Below are 18,391 nucleotides of genomic sequence, written 5' to 3' on the forward strand. Positions count from 1 at the left end.
TCGCAATTAACACATTAGCACGCTAGATAAAACAAAAACAGCTTCGTAGGGTGCTCAAATCCGTTACCCTGAAGGCCTTGAGCCCTACGACATATAAAAAGCACCCAATCCCACTTGAAAAGGTATGCGCACTGAACTCTCTAAATCTCTCTCAATCTCTCAAGAACCCCCAAACATCTTTTGACTTAAGCACCAGAGTGCCCTCCCTGGGTAAAAGACACCCGGGCACTCTAACTGTCTCTCTTGCAGAATGAAACAGCTTGGTCATCTCTAGCTCAGTCTAGAACAACTCGGCCTAGCCTAATAGACATCCAAGTCGGATCCCAAGTCATCAGACACGAGGGAGCTTCCAAATTGCGTGACATCATTAAGCAATAAAAAAGATGGGAGAATTGGGTTATAAATGATGGCATTGGTAGGGGATCATTTCAATCTGGCTTGGAAATTTTGGGCTTGGGCCTGGGTTTTGTGTTCAGGCCCGGCCTGGGCCCGAACCCACATGAGGCCCGCAAATTTTAGGGTCAGGCTTGGGCTTAATACTTCAAGCCTAGCCCAGCCCGCATATATTTAAACTTACGCATTTTGTGTATAATGTATACATATGTATAACTGTTATTTTACATTATATTATATTTTATATATAAATATTATAACATGACATGTATAATTTATATTATATGTAATATTTTATATTATATAATATATAAATAAAAGTTTCTATGCATGTTATGCCATTAAATATAAAATATTATAGATATGTAATGTTTTATATATGAAAGACATTGGCCTAGAATTAGGCCCGACTCGGCCTAGGCCCGTGTAGACCTGGGTGAGAGCTTATGTTATAGGCTGGAACCCCGGGCCAAGCTTGGGCCTAAGCTATAGCCCTTATTATAAGTGCAAAGCCCAACCGGCCCGACCCATGGTCACCCCTAGGCATTGGTATAAACAAACTCAGATATTTGAAGACCAAATCTAAAGGAAGGAAGAATAAACAATAATCAATAGCAAATTAAGAGAAGAAAGAAATCATCTTCGACTTACACTTTGAACGGGTGTTTGAGGTCGGGTGTCTACTTGACCTTGATGGAGACCTTTTTCACCCACCATTAGAGAAAGATCCTAAACAAGAACAATAATGAGTGGAAGGTAGGCCTATTCATGGGCCGGGTAGTCCGATAGGTTGGCTCAGCCCGACCCTTCTTAAATCGGGTTTAGATAAATCTTTAAGCCCGCAAGTTTGGACTCAGGCTCTAAAAATCGGGCCAGACTATTTTTCGAGTTGGGATCGGGCTTTCACAAATAAGCCTAGCCTGATAATATTAAATATATAACAAAAATATAATATATATGCTAATAATACATAATATATATTATATAATAATAAAATTAATAACAAAAAGGTATTACATATATTAAATGTATAAAATATTATATAATATATAAAGTATCATATAATATAATATATAATTAATATGTTATAAAATACATATCAAATTGGGTTTTGGGCTTTATATAGGGCTAGATTTAGGCTCAAAATCTAGGCCCAATGGTTGGATCATATTCGGACTCGGGCCCAGTAATTTTCTGTTTAAAAAGAAGCAAAATCCGGCCCGAATCCGACCCATAAACAGGCCTACTGAGATATGCAACAAGAACGGAGTGAAAGAGTGTCTTAAGAGAAGAATGGAGGGCTTTTTAAATCAGGGCATTTTGATCCCAACAGACATTTTTGTTGCCGCGAACTACCCCCGTGACAGGTCGCTGTTTTTGCAATTTATTTTATTTTATTTTTTGCAAATGTATCCGATTTTGTTTATATGCAAAACTTTATTAATTTAATTTTTATGGATAACGCAAAGCTGATCTTAGAAGTGAAAAAATGATGCTGCAAAGACTTGAAACCGGAAAAATCTAAAAAAACGGATATGCAAAAGATTCCTTTTATAAAACAGTTGCAAAGTAGAGGTTGTTGGACCTCTTCTCTGTCCATGACCAAACGATGATGGATATTTTTTCAATCTCTTCCACACACCAGTGTCACTCCTCACCCTTCTCTCCCTCCACCTTCGCCGGAAAATCCCAATCATTTCCTCTCACCCTTAAACTATCGGCAAAATTCTCTCCGGAATCTGAGACGTCTGCCAACCCTTCCCGCCTTTCTGATAACGTCCGCCGCCCCAAAACACTCAAATCTCCCCCCGCCAAATCCAACCCTCCACAGCCTAGAATCTCCACCAACCCACTATGGAATTTCACAGGTCCATCCGAAACCTCTCAAAATCAAGACAACCTTGCAAACAAACTATGGCTTTCCAGCAAAATCTCTCCTCCTCCTCCTCCCCCGCCGGCGCCAATAGAAGAAGCGGTTCCAGTTATTGATGGGGAAGACGTAAAAGATGAATCTTCAGCCAATGCAGGCTCTGAGAGTACCTCGACCCCTGAATTCAGGCAAGAAGGTAAAATATTTGTTGGCAACCTACCCCTCTGGATTAAGAAAAACGAAGTTGCAGAATTTTTCCGGCAGTTCGGGCCCATTAAGAATGTGATACTGATAAAAGGCCATGATGATCCCGAGAGGAATGTTGGCTATGGCTTCATCATTTATGGTGGCCCAACATCTACGAACTCAGCTTCAAAGGCAGTGGAGTTTGACGGTGTGGAATTTCATGGGAGGATTCTGACCGTGAAGTTGGACGATGGGAGGAGACTGAAAGCAAGGTCGGCGGAGAGAGCGAGATGGGTGGCTGGGTCTGACGGAACAGAGTATAGGTCTAAGTGGCACGAAGAGAGGGACATTTCCCGCAGGGAGTTCAGGAAGGTTCTTGAGACTGAACCGGAGAATTGGCAGGCTGTTGTTCAGTCCTTTGAAAAGATTAAGAAGGTAGGTTATACTGAAAGGATTTTGTAGTATACTTTTGAATGCGAAACTTGATTTCATTAAGACGGGACAGGACATGTCTGGATGCTACTTGTACAATACGATAGTTATTTTTTTCCTTTTTTTTGAGAATAATTCTATAATAGCGTCTTTTCTTTCTTGGTTCTTGGTAGTTGGTAATTGTACAACTTATATGAATATGAGTAGCTTTTCGTCTTGGTTCAATGTAGTTCGAAAGGTTCCAATTGCAAGCTATTTTGAATTGTCAACATTTTAGGATTCCTACCAATCTGTGACAAGTTTTAAACTCAAATTTCATTATTCTGATGAATTTCCAGATTTTTTTATATACTTGCTAATTCAATCACCTTATGGACATAAATTACATAGGACTATTATAATGCAATGATGCTGGGGATGCCTGCATCATTCTTTATTTTACTTTTAATTTTATTAATAGAATGATTATGACTGATTCTCTTATCTGTTTCCATACAAGTGGGATGTATTTTCTTATTCTTTATGTTGGTTCCTCCTGGCTTCCTGCCACTACTGACATTGGAAAACCCAAAATGTAGATATGTAATACCATTTGTATTTCTGAAAGATATGTTCCTTATGTAGCTTATTCATGTAAATTTTGAACATGATAGAGAATTTCTTAGAACAAACTAGCATTGTATGAGTGATATTTTAGCAACAGTATCAAAAGGAGATGAGGTTTGTAGTGTTTTAATAAAAAAATTGTTTAAATAGAAATATGGCATGTTATTATGAAATTGTGTCTGTTCGTTAGTGTGCTTGGGTTTCAGAAAATGAAGAGCCCTTGCCATATCACCTTTTTTGCCCCAAAAGCCAAAATACTATACGTGGTCTAGTATTCTGACCATGTAACATATTTAGAGTCTGAAGATATTCATTTTATTATTTATTAGGAACTTTCTTGTGGAGAAGTAATCCATGCTCCTTTCTTGACATGGTGGTAGATGTAAAAGGGTTAAGAGCAACTAAGCAAGATCACCATCTCACCCAAATTAAGAGAATTCTTGAGTTCACAATATAAAATTGGAAAGATCTCAATCAAAGACTCAAATGTCGTTCATTACTAGATTTGCGCCACTTTAGTGCCATACTTTAAAAACTCCAGAATTCTAATTTGACTCAAAGTTTAGCTTAGCAAACTAGGTATTGGTGCTGTTATTTTTTGGGATCTTTTTGTTAGATAACCACTAGATGCTCCTTTGCTATTTTTAACATAGTGGTAGGCATGAAAGGATAGAGAACAAGATTGCTGTCTTGTCCCCTATTAAGAGAACTGTTGAATTTGCAAGAAGGCCTTTTAAATTGACAAGGAAAAACTTATAAATTCTCAATAGAAAACTTAGATTCAATGTAATGATAGGTTCATGCCATTACAGTACCATTTTTATAGACTCCAAATTTCTAGTTCAAAAATAATAAAATTTACAAAAAAAAAATTCCTAATTTGACATTAAATTCCCTAGCTAAATTTAAAACACACTCAACTCAATTCAATACGGTTAACTCAGTGAGTAGAGATTCAGATTCAATGGGTAAAGAGAAGTGCCAATTCTTTTGTGGATGCACTTGATAAGCAAGGGGTGGGAAGGGAACAAATGTTCTGGCCTCCTAGGCTGGGTTGTAACCTGTTTTTTGTTTCTTGGGGAGGTTACCTCTTCCCCATTGCTTTCTGTTGTACCATGCTTAATTTTCATATTAATAAAATACTATGTTATTGATACTCAACTGAACTTCATTAAGCCTTGTCCCAACCATATGGGATTGGTTACATTCAAGGATTAAGGTATCGGTACGATACTCCCGATACGAGGTGTATCGTATCTGTATCCATGACCATGGATATAGGATATGCTACGATTGGATACGTATCCTGTGAGTCGTGTGTATAGTATGATAGGCCTTCATATTGGGCCGTATCGCACCGTATTGATGGATATGGTCCGATACACACCGATATGGAGGTGTATCCGTGTCTAGTTTGACAAAATTGTACATTGAGTACTTTTGGATTGTTTTTCATCTTTAATACAAGTTAAAAAATAGTAGTATGAAAACTGAAATAAATAATTTAAGATTTAATTTTTCCAAAAAATTTAATAAAAGCTAAAAAATATATAAATAATATATTTCATCTACCTTAGATGATTTATATATTTTATTTTACACATAATTATATGTTAAAAATGAAAACATAGTTATTATTTGAAAAAATAGAGTTAATATATAAAAATTCTAAATAAATAAATTTTCCCAACAAAATTAATGGAAAACAGAAAATTATAATTATACACACTGAAACGAATAACTTAAGATTTAATTTTCCCAAAAAATTTAATAAAAACTGAAAATTAAATATAATTTATTTTATCTATCTTAAATGATTTATTTGTTTTATTTTACAATTATGTGTAAAATAAAACATTATATGTTAAAAATGAAAGCATATTTATTATTTAAAAAGTAGTTGTTATTTAAATAAAATACTAAATTAATAAATATACCCATAATTAATAAAAATTGAAAATTATAATTATAAAATTGAAAGAGTGATAATTATTGTACAATGTTTGAATGTTCTAGAGTCCTAGTATTGTTTGCTGTAATATTTCTCTTCATATAACCTATTGAAGTATGCATTTCACATGTGTTTATACCTTATTCGTAGATAATTCAGCTTTTGGTTTAGTATGATTAATGTATTTATGTGGTTTGTATGAATTTCACTAGCGTATCCAAGCGTTTCTATACCTTTCATTCATATCTATGCGTTTCCAAAGCGTATCCATATCCGTATCTGACTTATACGATATGATACCCGATACTGATACTTTGATCGTTGGTTACATTAATCCTATTCTATCATTTTGCTCCATTGAGTTCCATATTCATTGTAAATTATGTGCTCTTAAAATCGTTTTCACTACAATTCATGCCCTTTTTAGTCTGGCCCTAGCTATTCTAGATCCTTTAACTTATAATAGATCCCTTATTACTGGTTCTGTAGATGGTCTTCTCTTTCTCTATACGTGACCAAACCATCATAGTCTACTTTCCCTCAGTATATCACTTATTGGAGCTTTTCCCATGTTTCTTTGATTATGTTCATTTTTTATCTTATTGTTTGTAGTTTTCCCACTCATCCATGTCAACATTCATATTTCTGCTACATTGATTGTTTGGACATATTGTTTCTTGATTGCCCAACACTCTACTTGTAGAATGTTGCTGGCCTTATAATCATTTTTCTTTAATTTTCTTTTAATGCAAGTAGTATTAGTAGAAACCACTGATTGCAGATTTAGTTGAATTTCTTGTGAAGGGAAAGAGGAGGAAAATGAAGATTTCAGCAGTAGAGAAGAAAAGAGGAGGAGAAAAGAGTAGGAAGTCAACCAGGATTCTTAGATAAACCCTAGCCGCCAACCCCTCATTATAATTTATACTTAACTGAAAGGATGAGATATTACAAGGATGCCCTTAGTAGGGCGGCTACTAATGTAGCTGAACAGACACAACTTAAAAACATAAACCAATGGGCCTAAAGCCCAACAACTTCCTAACTAGATAACTTAAAATAAGAATAAAAACAACTAGGCCCAACTCAATAGTATTCTTCTCTCATATCGGACTGAAGTTACACACTTCTATATTGTCCATCTTTCTCTAATTCTGTGGGTATGTTACAGGTTTGGATCTTGGCTTGACCTGCTCCATTGCCCTAGTTAAAATGCTCTATGTGATAATTAATGAGTAGTTGATCAAGAGAAGATTGATTAGAGAGTTAAGGACATAGGACTTAGTACACACATTGATAAAATTTTGACAAAATTTTAATAGGCATACCAAATTTCATTTTCCAATGTAAATTGAACACTTAATTCTAATACCATTGTATTTATTTCATGGTTTTTTATTTAAAAAAAAACACTTTTTTGAGAGGGTCATGAAGAACAATAGTGAGGAGAGAGAACCTGCATTTGTGAACCCAATCCTTTTCTATGTATATACGGATTTGTCTGTAATACCAATTTTAAAAATGTAGAGGTGTTACAAATTATCAAAAAAAAAAAAAAATGTAGAGGTGTTACACCAAGCACCAAGGCTCTTGGATGTGTGAGGCATAAGCCTCATCTCATGAGTTTCATTAAGAACAATTTGAAACTAAAATAAGGAAAAGTATAGAAATATGCACAATATGATTGCCTTTCTATATGTGAATCATGAAGAACAAATAGGTGAATAAATGATCACATAAATAAGGGTTATACGAAATAATTATCTTTAGAGAATCTCATACTAGTCTTATAAATTGTTAATAAACCATAACCAAGCTTTAGATGTAAGATATCTTGAAACACTTTTAAATTTGTTGAAACATAAATATATACATTGTCTCAGATTTTGAGGAATATGCCTTATATTTTTAAGTGAAAGCCTCAAGATTGAACCTTGAGGTGTTTTCCAAAGTGTAGTTAAAGTTTCACCTAGAAGTCAACTATCGCCTAGGTTTTTTTAAGGCCCCAACCCTTAGGTACCAACTATAGGCTTGCAGTGGTTCTCTGTACATGTACAACATCTAAGTCTTCAGTACTCAATAGATAATGTGGATTATTTCTCCTGTTGTAAACATCTATATTAACTTTAACTCAAGTCCTGTATAAATAAAGGTTTCTGTATTTGGATTATCAGCCTTCTAGAAGAGAGTTTGGGCTATTGATCAACTATTATGCACGTCGAGGAGACATGCATCATGCACGTGAAGCTTTTGAGCGAATGCGAGCAAGGGGAATAGAACCAACCTCACATGTCTATACGAAGTATGTACTCCTTAGTCCTTACCTATCTGCATTCTTTTCAATTTACTTTGTTCCGATTTTAGTATAGCAACTGCTGTTTATCCATCTCATCATTTGATATTCTCTAATGAACTTCAGTGAAGTGCATTTGTTTCTTTCCCTCTCTCTACGTATTTTATAATAGTGATGCAATAGTTAATTTGTTTATGTGCAAGTAATAGTTGGCTGCGCTTTTATGTGCTTTTTTACAAAGTTTGGGAAACTACTTATACCTCCTGTGGGGTTTTGATCAAATACTAGGACCTTCCCTTAGGTTTACCTATTAGCTTTTACCCCCTTGACCACAAAACTATAGGGGGTTTGTTAACAGAAGAGACAGAATTAAGTATTTTGCCAAAATGCCTTTAATAATAAAATACCAGCTTTGTCTCTAAATATATTTTGATGTTGATAAAGGTAACCTCATCTTTAAACACTAAATAGAGTTTACTATCTCAAAATTTTAATTTATTTTATTTTTCTTGAACCTATTTTCAACTTTTCATTCCCACCTTAACGTTAATTTGTCCCTTATTTAAGAAATATGAACGAGGGTTATTCATATAACATACGGGAAGGTGCCATACAGGGTATTACAGAATTTTAAAAAATTCTAAATGTCATGTGAACACTTTCCACTGAAGATGACAGCAAGTTAATGGAGGGCTGGAATAAGTAACTCAAACTCCAAAATATAAGGGTTGAGTAAGTTAATAGGTAAACCCGAGGGAAGGTACAAGTAATTTACCTATTAAGTTATCGGGATTTGTTGTCTTCTGAGATTAAAGGTAGTTCATTTCATGCAGCCTTATTCACGCTTATGCAGTTGGTAGAGACATGAATGAAGCACTATCTTGTTTAAGGAAAATGAAGGAAGAGGGCATCGAAGCGAGTTTGGTGACGTATAGTATTATTGTGGGGGGATTTGCCAAAATTGGTGATGCTGAGTAAGTAAAACATGTATATTTGCAATTCAAATGTTCTAGTTTTCATTTGTTGGTTAGTGTAATACAGTTTCCTATCTTTCTCAGGGACATTTATTTTGTAATTAGGTCTGATGTAGATATTGGAATGATATATAGGGAGTTGTGCACCTTTATCCCCTTAATATTTTTTTGACATCCACTCCATTTTTTTAACAAGCAATTCCAATTAACTTGGAGGGAAGCTGTGCATTTTGACTGGTCCTATTCCTATATTGTTTTAGCATAATAAGCCTCTTTGGTTGTTAGCCCTTCTTTGTCATGTATAAAGGTTCAGTAATCAGTACATGTTATTGGGATTTGGTTGTTAGCCCTTCTTTTACAAAATTTTCAAGGCTCCTAGGTAAGGCTAGGCGACAGGGGAGTGCCTTGTAGCCTAGTTGCCTAGGCATCGACTGGGCAATGTATTTTTTTTTTCAAGTAAAAAACATATATCCTAGGGTAGTTCCCTAGGTTCCATAACCATATTTCCTTAATAATTATCCATAACTTTCATAAGAAAAGTATAATGTTCATGCTAAAGTATAGAAAATCAACATATTCATAAGAAAAAGAAGAAAAGAAAATTCAAAAGATATGGGGACTGAACAAGAAGATAATGATCTGATTAGGCAAAATTTTAAGTTCTTCCTTATTGGTTCAGGTTTTGAAGTCTTTCAGGGTTAAATACAACATTTAGCAATGTGATTAAACCCTAACAAATAAGAAAATAATAAAAAGAAATTAGTATATAAACACATAAAATGAATATTTTTGTTTAATAATGTCTATTATATAATTATGATCTCAAAAAATTTAGAATATAAAAGTATTTTATAACACAGTGTGCAAAACTGCTTGGTGATTAGGCGAGAAAAGCCTCGAGGGCGCCTTGTCACCTAGGCACCTGCCTAGGTGTATCCTTGACAACTTTGTTTTTATCACATATTAAGAGTTGTTAACTTGATCAAAACTTCAAATTTCTAAGTAAGCTATAAAAGCATGCACTAGCCCTTTGTTCTTAATTACTGTATTATTTGTAGCTTCTTTTAATTAGATTTCTTTTATTTAGCCATGGTTGAGTGGGAAGGCGGAATCTTTTTATAGTTCAATTCAATCTAAGAGTAACCTCTGAAGGCAAGATACCCTCCTTGTATGTATGAACATTATATATATTAGATATAGTAGAAATAACTATAAGCAGTGGAGCATCTTTTGCACAATCCATTTTCTAATTAAAGTTTAGTAATTATATAAACACTATAGGTCAAGAAATAACAAACTGAGTTGTTTGATAATGTCTCCTACTACCTCATGGGTTGACCCATTTGACCTAGATGGTTGACCCAAAGAGTTGTTTGTTGAGGTCATAACATGACCTCCAACGCTTGATTGAATTTTATCTTTGCAACAATTTCAATCATAACGTCTCCTACCATGGGGGCTAGACTTAAGAGCTGTTTGTAACTGCTGAAATGGTTGAACTGAATGACTTGTTATTTTGTCTTTTAAAGAGGTTCATAATCTCTTTTAATGGCTGAAGCTGAAGTTAGGTTGACAACTGCACCATTGAATATTTACTTATTTAATTGTTTTATCCATTAAAGACAAAGCAGAAAGTCATTCACTTCCATTGCATTGCACTTAAGCTTATCAAATGGCCCGTCCATCTTCTAACTCTATAACATGTAAGAGTTTCCTTGTTGGTCAATCCAAACTATGACACAAGTTGGCAAGAAGTATCTTAAACATTGTGGTGGAGACAATTTTGACCTCTAAATGGAATACTTCCTGGAAAAACACTGAGTATGTAGTTGTCTTACAAGGTGAAACTCTCTAAATGGTCAAGTGTCTCATTCAATTTTGACAAACCACACTGAAAATGAGATTTTCTACATCCATCTTCTAGAGCATGTTTTTGGATAGTGATATGAGCAAGTTACAAACTTGGAGGCATTCCTAGATGTAAGAGGGTAAAGCATATGATAGATTTCTACATTGATTGCTTGGTTAGAAAAGGAAGAGGCCTGAAAAATACAGAGGGATGAGGAAGGGGTGGAAGAGGAGGCAAATCCATATCAAAGCTATGTATTGTAGCAGAGGCTTGTTTTAGATTCAATGCAAGTTGTTCCAAAATTGTTGTTTGTTGATGTGGGTTATTCTAGGGTTACAGGTGTGGTTCTTTTGGGTATGGTTATGGCAATGGTTGGCCAAGATTTTGGTGTTTCTAAGTGGGTCATTTTGGTTCGGATTTAGGAGGTTTGTGTTTTGGGTGTGTTGGGCTTTGGGATGGTTCTGTTTAACATGTCTATTGTGGGAAATGGGCCTTTTATTTTTGGTGGCTGCTCTGCTTGTAGATCCTTTTTCTTTTAATAAAGTTTATTTTTACTCTAAAAAAAACAAGTCCAAGTAAAAACAATGACCCAGTCCTCATTGTGGTAAAAAGTGAAAACTCTAGCTTATGGCCGACCCGAATGGGTAATATTGGAAGCAAAGTGATGACTACTTATTAGAGATATCTTGATCATGTTAAATGCAGCATGCAGCCCACATGGTGGCTTAAAATTATTGCTTGGTACTTCACAGTTCCATCAATTTGTGCATATACATGAGGTATTATTTCATGTTTCTTTGGGGATGTAATTCCTCCAGGGGCACTCAACCTCCACAACCCTAGCATCCCCTGTTAGTCAAATTTAAAAACTGAAAAGTTAGCTGCTTTAGGTCTAAAACACACAAGGTAGGATAACACTATGGTTTCAACAATGTTTCTTTTTGTCATTTGAACCAATAGTTTTCTGTTAGATAGGAAGAGATTTGATAAATATTGATAATTCTCAGAGAGTATTAGAATGGAAAGATCCATTAGATAATAGATTATTGGTTCTAAGTCATCTTTGGCGATAAATCAACAATTTGAAGTGCTTTTCTTGCATATTCTTGATGAACCAATGTTTATATATAGATGTAGGAGGATTTGTTTGGGAAGTAAGAAGCCCCTTTGATATCTCTTCATTTGCAAAGAATTCTCACATGAAAACACAAAGAATAGAGGGCTGATCTTTGAATAGAAAAAAAAAAAGAATTGATCTACATGTAGGGGTGGCAAATGGGTGTGTTGGGTGTTGAGTTGGGTTGGGTGTGTACCAATTCATCCATATTGACCCACTAACCCACTATGACCCACTATAAATGCTTGTTAGTGGGTCACAACCCACCTTGACCCTTGCCCACCCGTATTGACCCTCACCAAATATAAATGATTATTTCCTTTGTTTTATTTTTATTTTTTTACATTTTTTCCATCAAATGCCACAACTAGGTTGGGTCAAGGGTCAACCCGTATATCCAAAAATCAAATCTAAGAGAACCATTTGTCCTTTTTCATGACTTCAACATGGTAGATATGGGTCGGGTCACCCGCATATATGAAAATTAAAAAAATTACTTAAATTGATAAAAAATTCAAAAAATATGTTTTTCAGCCAAAAATAGAAATTGTAGAAAAAATACATAAAATGATAAAAAATCATATATATATAGCTATATATATCAACTAAAAAAAGCAAAATTTGCAAAAAACACATAAAAATATAAAAAATTCAAAAGTATATGTTTCAACTAAAAAACAATAATTGTAGAAAATGCAAAAGATGATAAAATTTTCAAAAAATTATATATTTCAACAAAAAAAAAGAAAAAATTGCAAAAAAAAGAAAAAGAAAATGAGAAAAATTTAATATATATGACCAAAAAAGTAGAAATTGTAGAGAATGATAAAAAATTAAAAAAATATATATTTCAAGTTTCAATTTCAATAAAAACATAAATTAAAAATAAAGAAAATGTGATAAAAAATTCAAAATTGCAAAAATAAAATTGTTGGTACTAGAGTATTTTGACGAGTAGCAGAAGTCGACCTCCTTTATCGAGTGGCATCGACCATCCTCTGTCAACTAGCATGAGACATTAGTCATAAACAAAAATTTCAAAATTCCAGAGTAATTGGGCATCCTCTATCAAGTAGCATTGACATCCTCTGTCAACTAGCACTAATAGAAGATGAGATCAACCCTGGCAATTTTGGGGGGTTCTATCTTCTCTATACCAAAACATCCTTGAACCCTGTTTTGTTGCTTGAGCTACCGGTGATTAGAAGAATAAAAAGAGGGAAGAGGCCCATTGGTCAGATCAACCCACACCATAGTCAGATCAATCTCGGTGATATGCCAAGGGGTGGGGGGGGTCAATCTTCTTTGTATTGAAGGAGTACAAAAAGAGAACAAAGATCGTTTTTTTGGTGGAGAGGAAGAAAAGGAGTGGCAAAGCGTTGTTAGTGGTCACTAGTGAAGAAGAAGAAATGTTCAAACTAGAAGAAAACAAAGGTTGCTTTTCTAGTGGAGAAGAAGAGAAAAGTGGCGGCAAAGCACTATTGGTGGTGACCGATTAAGAAGTTATGAGTGGTGAGCTTTACCCATCTTGACCCAATGGGTATCCATGACCCAACCCACCCTGACCCTTTTCCCTTGACCCAAGTGGGTCAATTGACACATATTGATCCACTATTTAAATGAGTAGGTCAAATGGGTTGGGGTCAAAATTTCCAACCCTATTTCCAGGGTTCCAGATGAATCTGCTTATTCGAAAAAAGCCTTATTCTTTGGAAGATCTATCTCGTGCCTAGTATTGCATGGTTCAACTTTGCAAGAACTCTGTATTATTCTCTTGAAGCTCATCTTCTTTATGATAAATGATTCATTTTCCCAAAAATGACCTAGCCCATTAGGGAAATCCCAATTTATTGGGTCTTTTGATACAATCAAATAGACTGCCACATGGGTGCCATATTTTAGGAGCCCAAATTATGTGATTGAATAAATCCTCCTCCATTTGTTGTGGGTTAAGAGCTACCTTTCCCTTCAAATTCCAATTCGTATTCTTCATGTAGAAATCTCTGATCAATGATATAACAAGATCCATTTTGGATCATATCGAAGGGATTCCTTGGTTTGAACTGAAGAAGCAGTGTCACTCGACCATTATCAGACTGACTGCAATAACATATAGATACTATCACTATTCAAAAAACTAAGTTGTTTTTGTGGGGCTAACTAGAATTACCTTATTGTTTTGGTTGCCATCTTTTTATTTAAAACTCTTTTTAGATTGGGAGATGAGGTTGAGTAAAATATTGGATATTTTAGTAGTTGTTATTAAAGCTACGAGTACACTTTGAAGATATCTTCCTTGCACACATGCACCATATGAATCTTAGATGATAGATAATATAGACATTAGAACCATTTTTTCATACAATTGCTTTTTTCCATGAAGTTCAGTAATTATATAAACATTATAAACAAGAGTTGAGAATAGTTTTGAAATGGAACTAATAACTTACAGCTATTATCACCATCCAAAAACCAAGTTATTTTTTTTGGAGTAGAAGAAAAACAGTCTTTTGAGAATAAAGGACTATTTAGAACAGATGCATAAATCAAAATAAAATAACAGAAATCATTCTTCTAAGGAAGAGAAGATGAAGAAGAAGATGGCGACAATAGGGGTTTAGAGTAAGAGAGTTTCGAACCTTAATCTCCACTCTTACACCCCTAACACTATTTTATTAAGTTAAACTTTGATAATTTACAAAGAGGCCCTTAGTTGGGCAAAAAATTAAAAGAACATAACATAGAAAGAATAGACCCAGAATAAGGCCCATTACAGCAAAGAACATAAAAGATAAAAAAGGATAAACAGCCTTTGGGCCATTCGACCCATCTTCTCTACACTCCCCCTCAAACTGAGCATAGATGTCAGTCATGCCAAGCTTGCCAGTATCTTGCTGAAGTTTAGCCTTGGGAATGCCCTTGGTGAGGAAATCTGCTAATTGTCCTTCAGAGGTGATGAAAGGTAGACATAATTCACCAGAAGCCACCCTTTCTTAAATGAAGTGTCTGTCAACTTCAATATGCTTAGTTCTGTCATGTTGTACTGGGTTGTGAGCAATATTGATGGCGGCCTGATTATCATAGTATAACATCATTGGCTTATCATGCTCAATCCCCAGTTCCTCCATCAATGATTTTAGCCACAATAGTTCAGAAACTCCATGCGCCATGGCTCTGTATTCTGCTTCTACTGAAGATCGAGCAACAACAGATTGTTTCTTGCTTCTACAAGAGACAATATTACCTGCCACCAAGCTGTAGTACCCAGAAGTAGATCTTCTGTCATCAATGTTTCCAGCCCAGTCAGCATCTGTATAGGTTTCAAGTTTCATATGGCCATGCTTGGAAAATAGAATTCCCTTTCCAGGGGAGCCCTTCAAATAACACAGGATTCGCTCTGTTGCTGCCATATGAGTATCCCGGGGAGCATGCATGAATTGGTTGATGCAACTGACAGCATATGCAATGTCTGGCCGAGTCATGCATAGATAAAGAAGTTTTCCAAGGAGTCTCTAGAAGACTCCTTTGTCTTCTAACAATATTCCATCTGAAGCAGAGAGTTTATGACTCGTATCAATAGGAGTAGCAACTGGTTTAGCACCCATCTTCCCTGTTTCAAAGAGCAAATCAAGAACATACTTCCTATGAGAGATAAGAATCCCATCATTGGATCTAGCAACTTCTATGCCAAGAAAGTATCTCAATTCCCCCAGATCTTTGATCTTAGACTCTGTATGAAGAAAAGATTTGAGATCATTAATTCCCGAGACATCATTACCAGTCACAACAATATCATCAACATACACAATCAGGTACACTGCCAGGAATCCACTCCTCTTCACAAAGAGAGTATGATTAGACTGTGTCTGTGCATAACCAAAGTTAACAAGGGCAGCCCTAAACCTCTCAAACCATGCTCTAGGGGATTGTTTTAGTCCATTAAGAGATCTCTTCAGCTTGCATACCTTTCCTTTCATATCCGTTTCATACATCCCTGGAGGAAGAGACATATAAACCTCCTCATGTAATTCTCCATTCAGAAATGCATTCTTTACATCCAGTTGATAAAGTGGCCAGTCTGAGTGAGCAGTCAAAGATAGAAGAACTGTCACAGAAGTCATCTTGGCAACAGGGGCAAAGGTCTCTAGATAATCAATCCCATATGTCTCTGTATAACCTTTTGCAACCAACCTAGCCTTGTACTTCTCAATGGTGCCATCAGCATGATATTTGATAGTAAAGACCCACTTACAGCCAACTGGATCCTTCCCTTCAGGCAAATCAACCACTTCCCAAGTGTCATTCTTGTGTAGGGCATCAATTTCTGATCTCATAGCATCCCTCCATTCTAGAATATCAAGAGCTTCTGACACATACCTAGGAATTGGATTAGAGGCAACAGAAGAAAGGTAGGCAAAATATGAAGGAGAAAGCAAACTATAAGAAAGGTGTTTGGAAATGCAATGTGTAGTACACTTTCTTTTTCCTTTCCTAATAGCAATGGGGATATCAAGGTCTGGGAAGGATGGGTCCAAAGGGGCTGAAACAGTACCTACTGTCTCATCTGTAATTGGAAGTGCATGAGGCTCATGTGTTGTAGGGGAAACAACCTGCTTATTTCTGGATCTTTGCCTTTGATACATCATGGGATTAAAAAGAGGATGAGGAGGTAAAGGGGGAAGAACATTGGGACAGGAAGAGTGGAATGATTGATCCTCCCTTGATTCATTTGAAGGAGGAAGAGACTCAGTAAAAGACTTAACTGGGACAGGAAGAGGAAGAGCAAAGACCTGTGACAAATTCTCCCCCTTTGGACAATGTCCCTCCAGAGAGGAACCATAAAAGGAAGAAAGCTCATCAAAGGTGACATCCATTGTGACATATCGAGTACTAGTCTTTGGATCAAAGCAACAGTAACCCTTCTATATGGGGGAATAACCAAGGAAGATACACTTGTGGGCTTTTGGTTCAAATTTATGTCTTTGGACACTAGGAATATGTACATAACAGGTGCAACCAAAGACACGAAGAGGAATAGAAAAAACCTCCTTGTCCGAATGAAGGAGATTGAAAGGAGACTTAAAACCCAAAACCCTAGATGGCATACGGTTTATAAGGTAGGTAGCAGTGAGAACAACATCACCCCAAAACTTTGTAGGGACATGTGAGGCAAACAGAATACTTCTTGCGACTTCAACAATATGTCTATTTTTTCTTTCAGCAACTCCATTCTGTTTTGGGGTCCTAACACAGGAGCTTTGATGAATAACCCCTAAATCAGTGAGATAGCAGGACAAGTTCTTCTCAAAATATTCTTTTGCATTGTCAGATCTGAAAATTTTAATCCTGGTATCTAATTGGGTTAGGACAAATTCATGGAATTGCCTCACAAGTTTGGGAACTTCATCACGGGATTTCATCAGGAATATCCAAGTAAACCGAGAAAAGTCATCAATGAACAAGATAAAATATTTGTAGCCACCCATAGAGGGTAAGTGGTAAGGCCCCCACACATCAGAGTGCACAATATTAAAAGGAGAAAAGATCTTTTATTACTCAAGGGATAACTGTTTCTACAATGCCTTGACAACTCACAAGACTCACAATGAAGACTGGACAAACTAATTCCCTTAAACAGTTCAAGGAATAAATGACTCAATGCAGAAAAAGAAAGATGACCCAAACGAAAATGACATAACATGACTTGACTGATAGACTCTGTAGATATAGACCCAAAAGCAGCTTTTCTAGGTTGTTCAGGGCACTGTCCCGGAGTGTCAAGCAGGTATATTCCATTCGCCTCACGGCCACTCCCAATCACCTTCTGATAACAATAGTTTAATGTCTTAGTTAGACTACTTACAGATAACAAGTTTGTATTTAGTTTAGGTACATGAAGAGCAGAAGGAAGAACCAAGGAGTCTGTAGCCTTGATGGTTCCCTTGCCGGAGATAGGGGCAAGAGAGCCATCGGCTAGGGTGATTTTGTCACGTCCAAGAAGTAAATCATATGAAACAAACATGGTAGAAAGGTTGGTCATATGATTAGAAGCACCTGAATCAATAATCCAAGGGATTCTACGATTACCTGAAATGGTTGCATGATTGGTAGAAGCCCTTATACCTGAATGAGCAAATGCAGAAGATGTTGAATTTTCTGAAGGGTTGGAAGAAGAAGTCACACCCTCTAGGTGACTGATCATCCTCCCAAACTTCTCATATTCTGCTTTCATGGCTGCTAACTGCGCACTAGCTGTCATCTCTTCAGTGTGATATTTGTCATTATCTAGACCAGCAACAACATTAGCACTCCCTGCCCTTTTATTATCATGCTTCTTCTGAAACCGAAGAGGTACAAGCTCAGGATGTAATTTCCAACACTTGTCTTTAGTGTGTTTTGGCCTTTTACAGTACTCACAGACAACCTCTTTCTTCCCTGAGCCACTTGGAGTCGCTGCAACCCCTTTGGGTATTACTCCCATATTAGCAAAGTGATCATTTAGACCAGCCCCTTGAACCTGGACAAGCCTTCTTCTTTCTTCACTACTTACCAAGGCATATGCTTGTGATAGTGTGACACTATCCTTGGATAAAATATTTTGTTTTGTAATATCATACTCTGGGTTTAGTCCAGTTAAGAACTCAAACACCCTGTTTCTCTCAACCAGTTTTCTGTAGGTCTTTGCATCATTAGTGGTGTCCTAGGTTATAGCTTCTATCAAAT

The 18,391-nt window shown here is 36.0% G+C and overlaps 1 protein-coding gene across 1 annotated transcript in view; it reads left to right on the forward strand.

Annotated features, from left to right (window-relative positions):
- The first annotated feature begins 1,917 nt into the window (after nucleotides 1-1,917).
- The window catches only part of LOC148871297 (pentatricopeptide (PPR) repeat-containing protein), a 76,697-nt gene continuing 60,223 nt past the window's right edge, over nucleotides 1,918-18,391 (forward strand). The window contains exons 1-3 of the mRNA XM_088974129.1: nucleotides 1,918-2,884; nucleotides 7,610-7,737; nucleotides 8,562-8,702. Of these exons, the coding sequence (XP_088830255.1) occupies nucleotides 2,003-2,884; nucleotides 7,610-7,737; nucleotides 8,562-8,702 (1,151 nt within the window). The 5' untranslated portion in view covers nucleotides 1,918-2,002. The remainder of the gene's footprint in view (nucleotides 2,885-7,609; nucleotides 7,738-8,561; nucleotides 8,703-18,391) is intronic.

Source organism: Nelumbo lutea, chromosome 2, assembly GCF_056320005.1.
Source record: "Nelumbo lutea isolate HS-2025 chromosome 2, American lotus-T2T, whole genome shotgun sequence".
NCBI lineage: Eukaryota > Viridiplantae > Streptophyta > Magnoliopsida > Proteales > Nelumbonaceae > Nelumbo > Nelumbo lutea.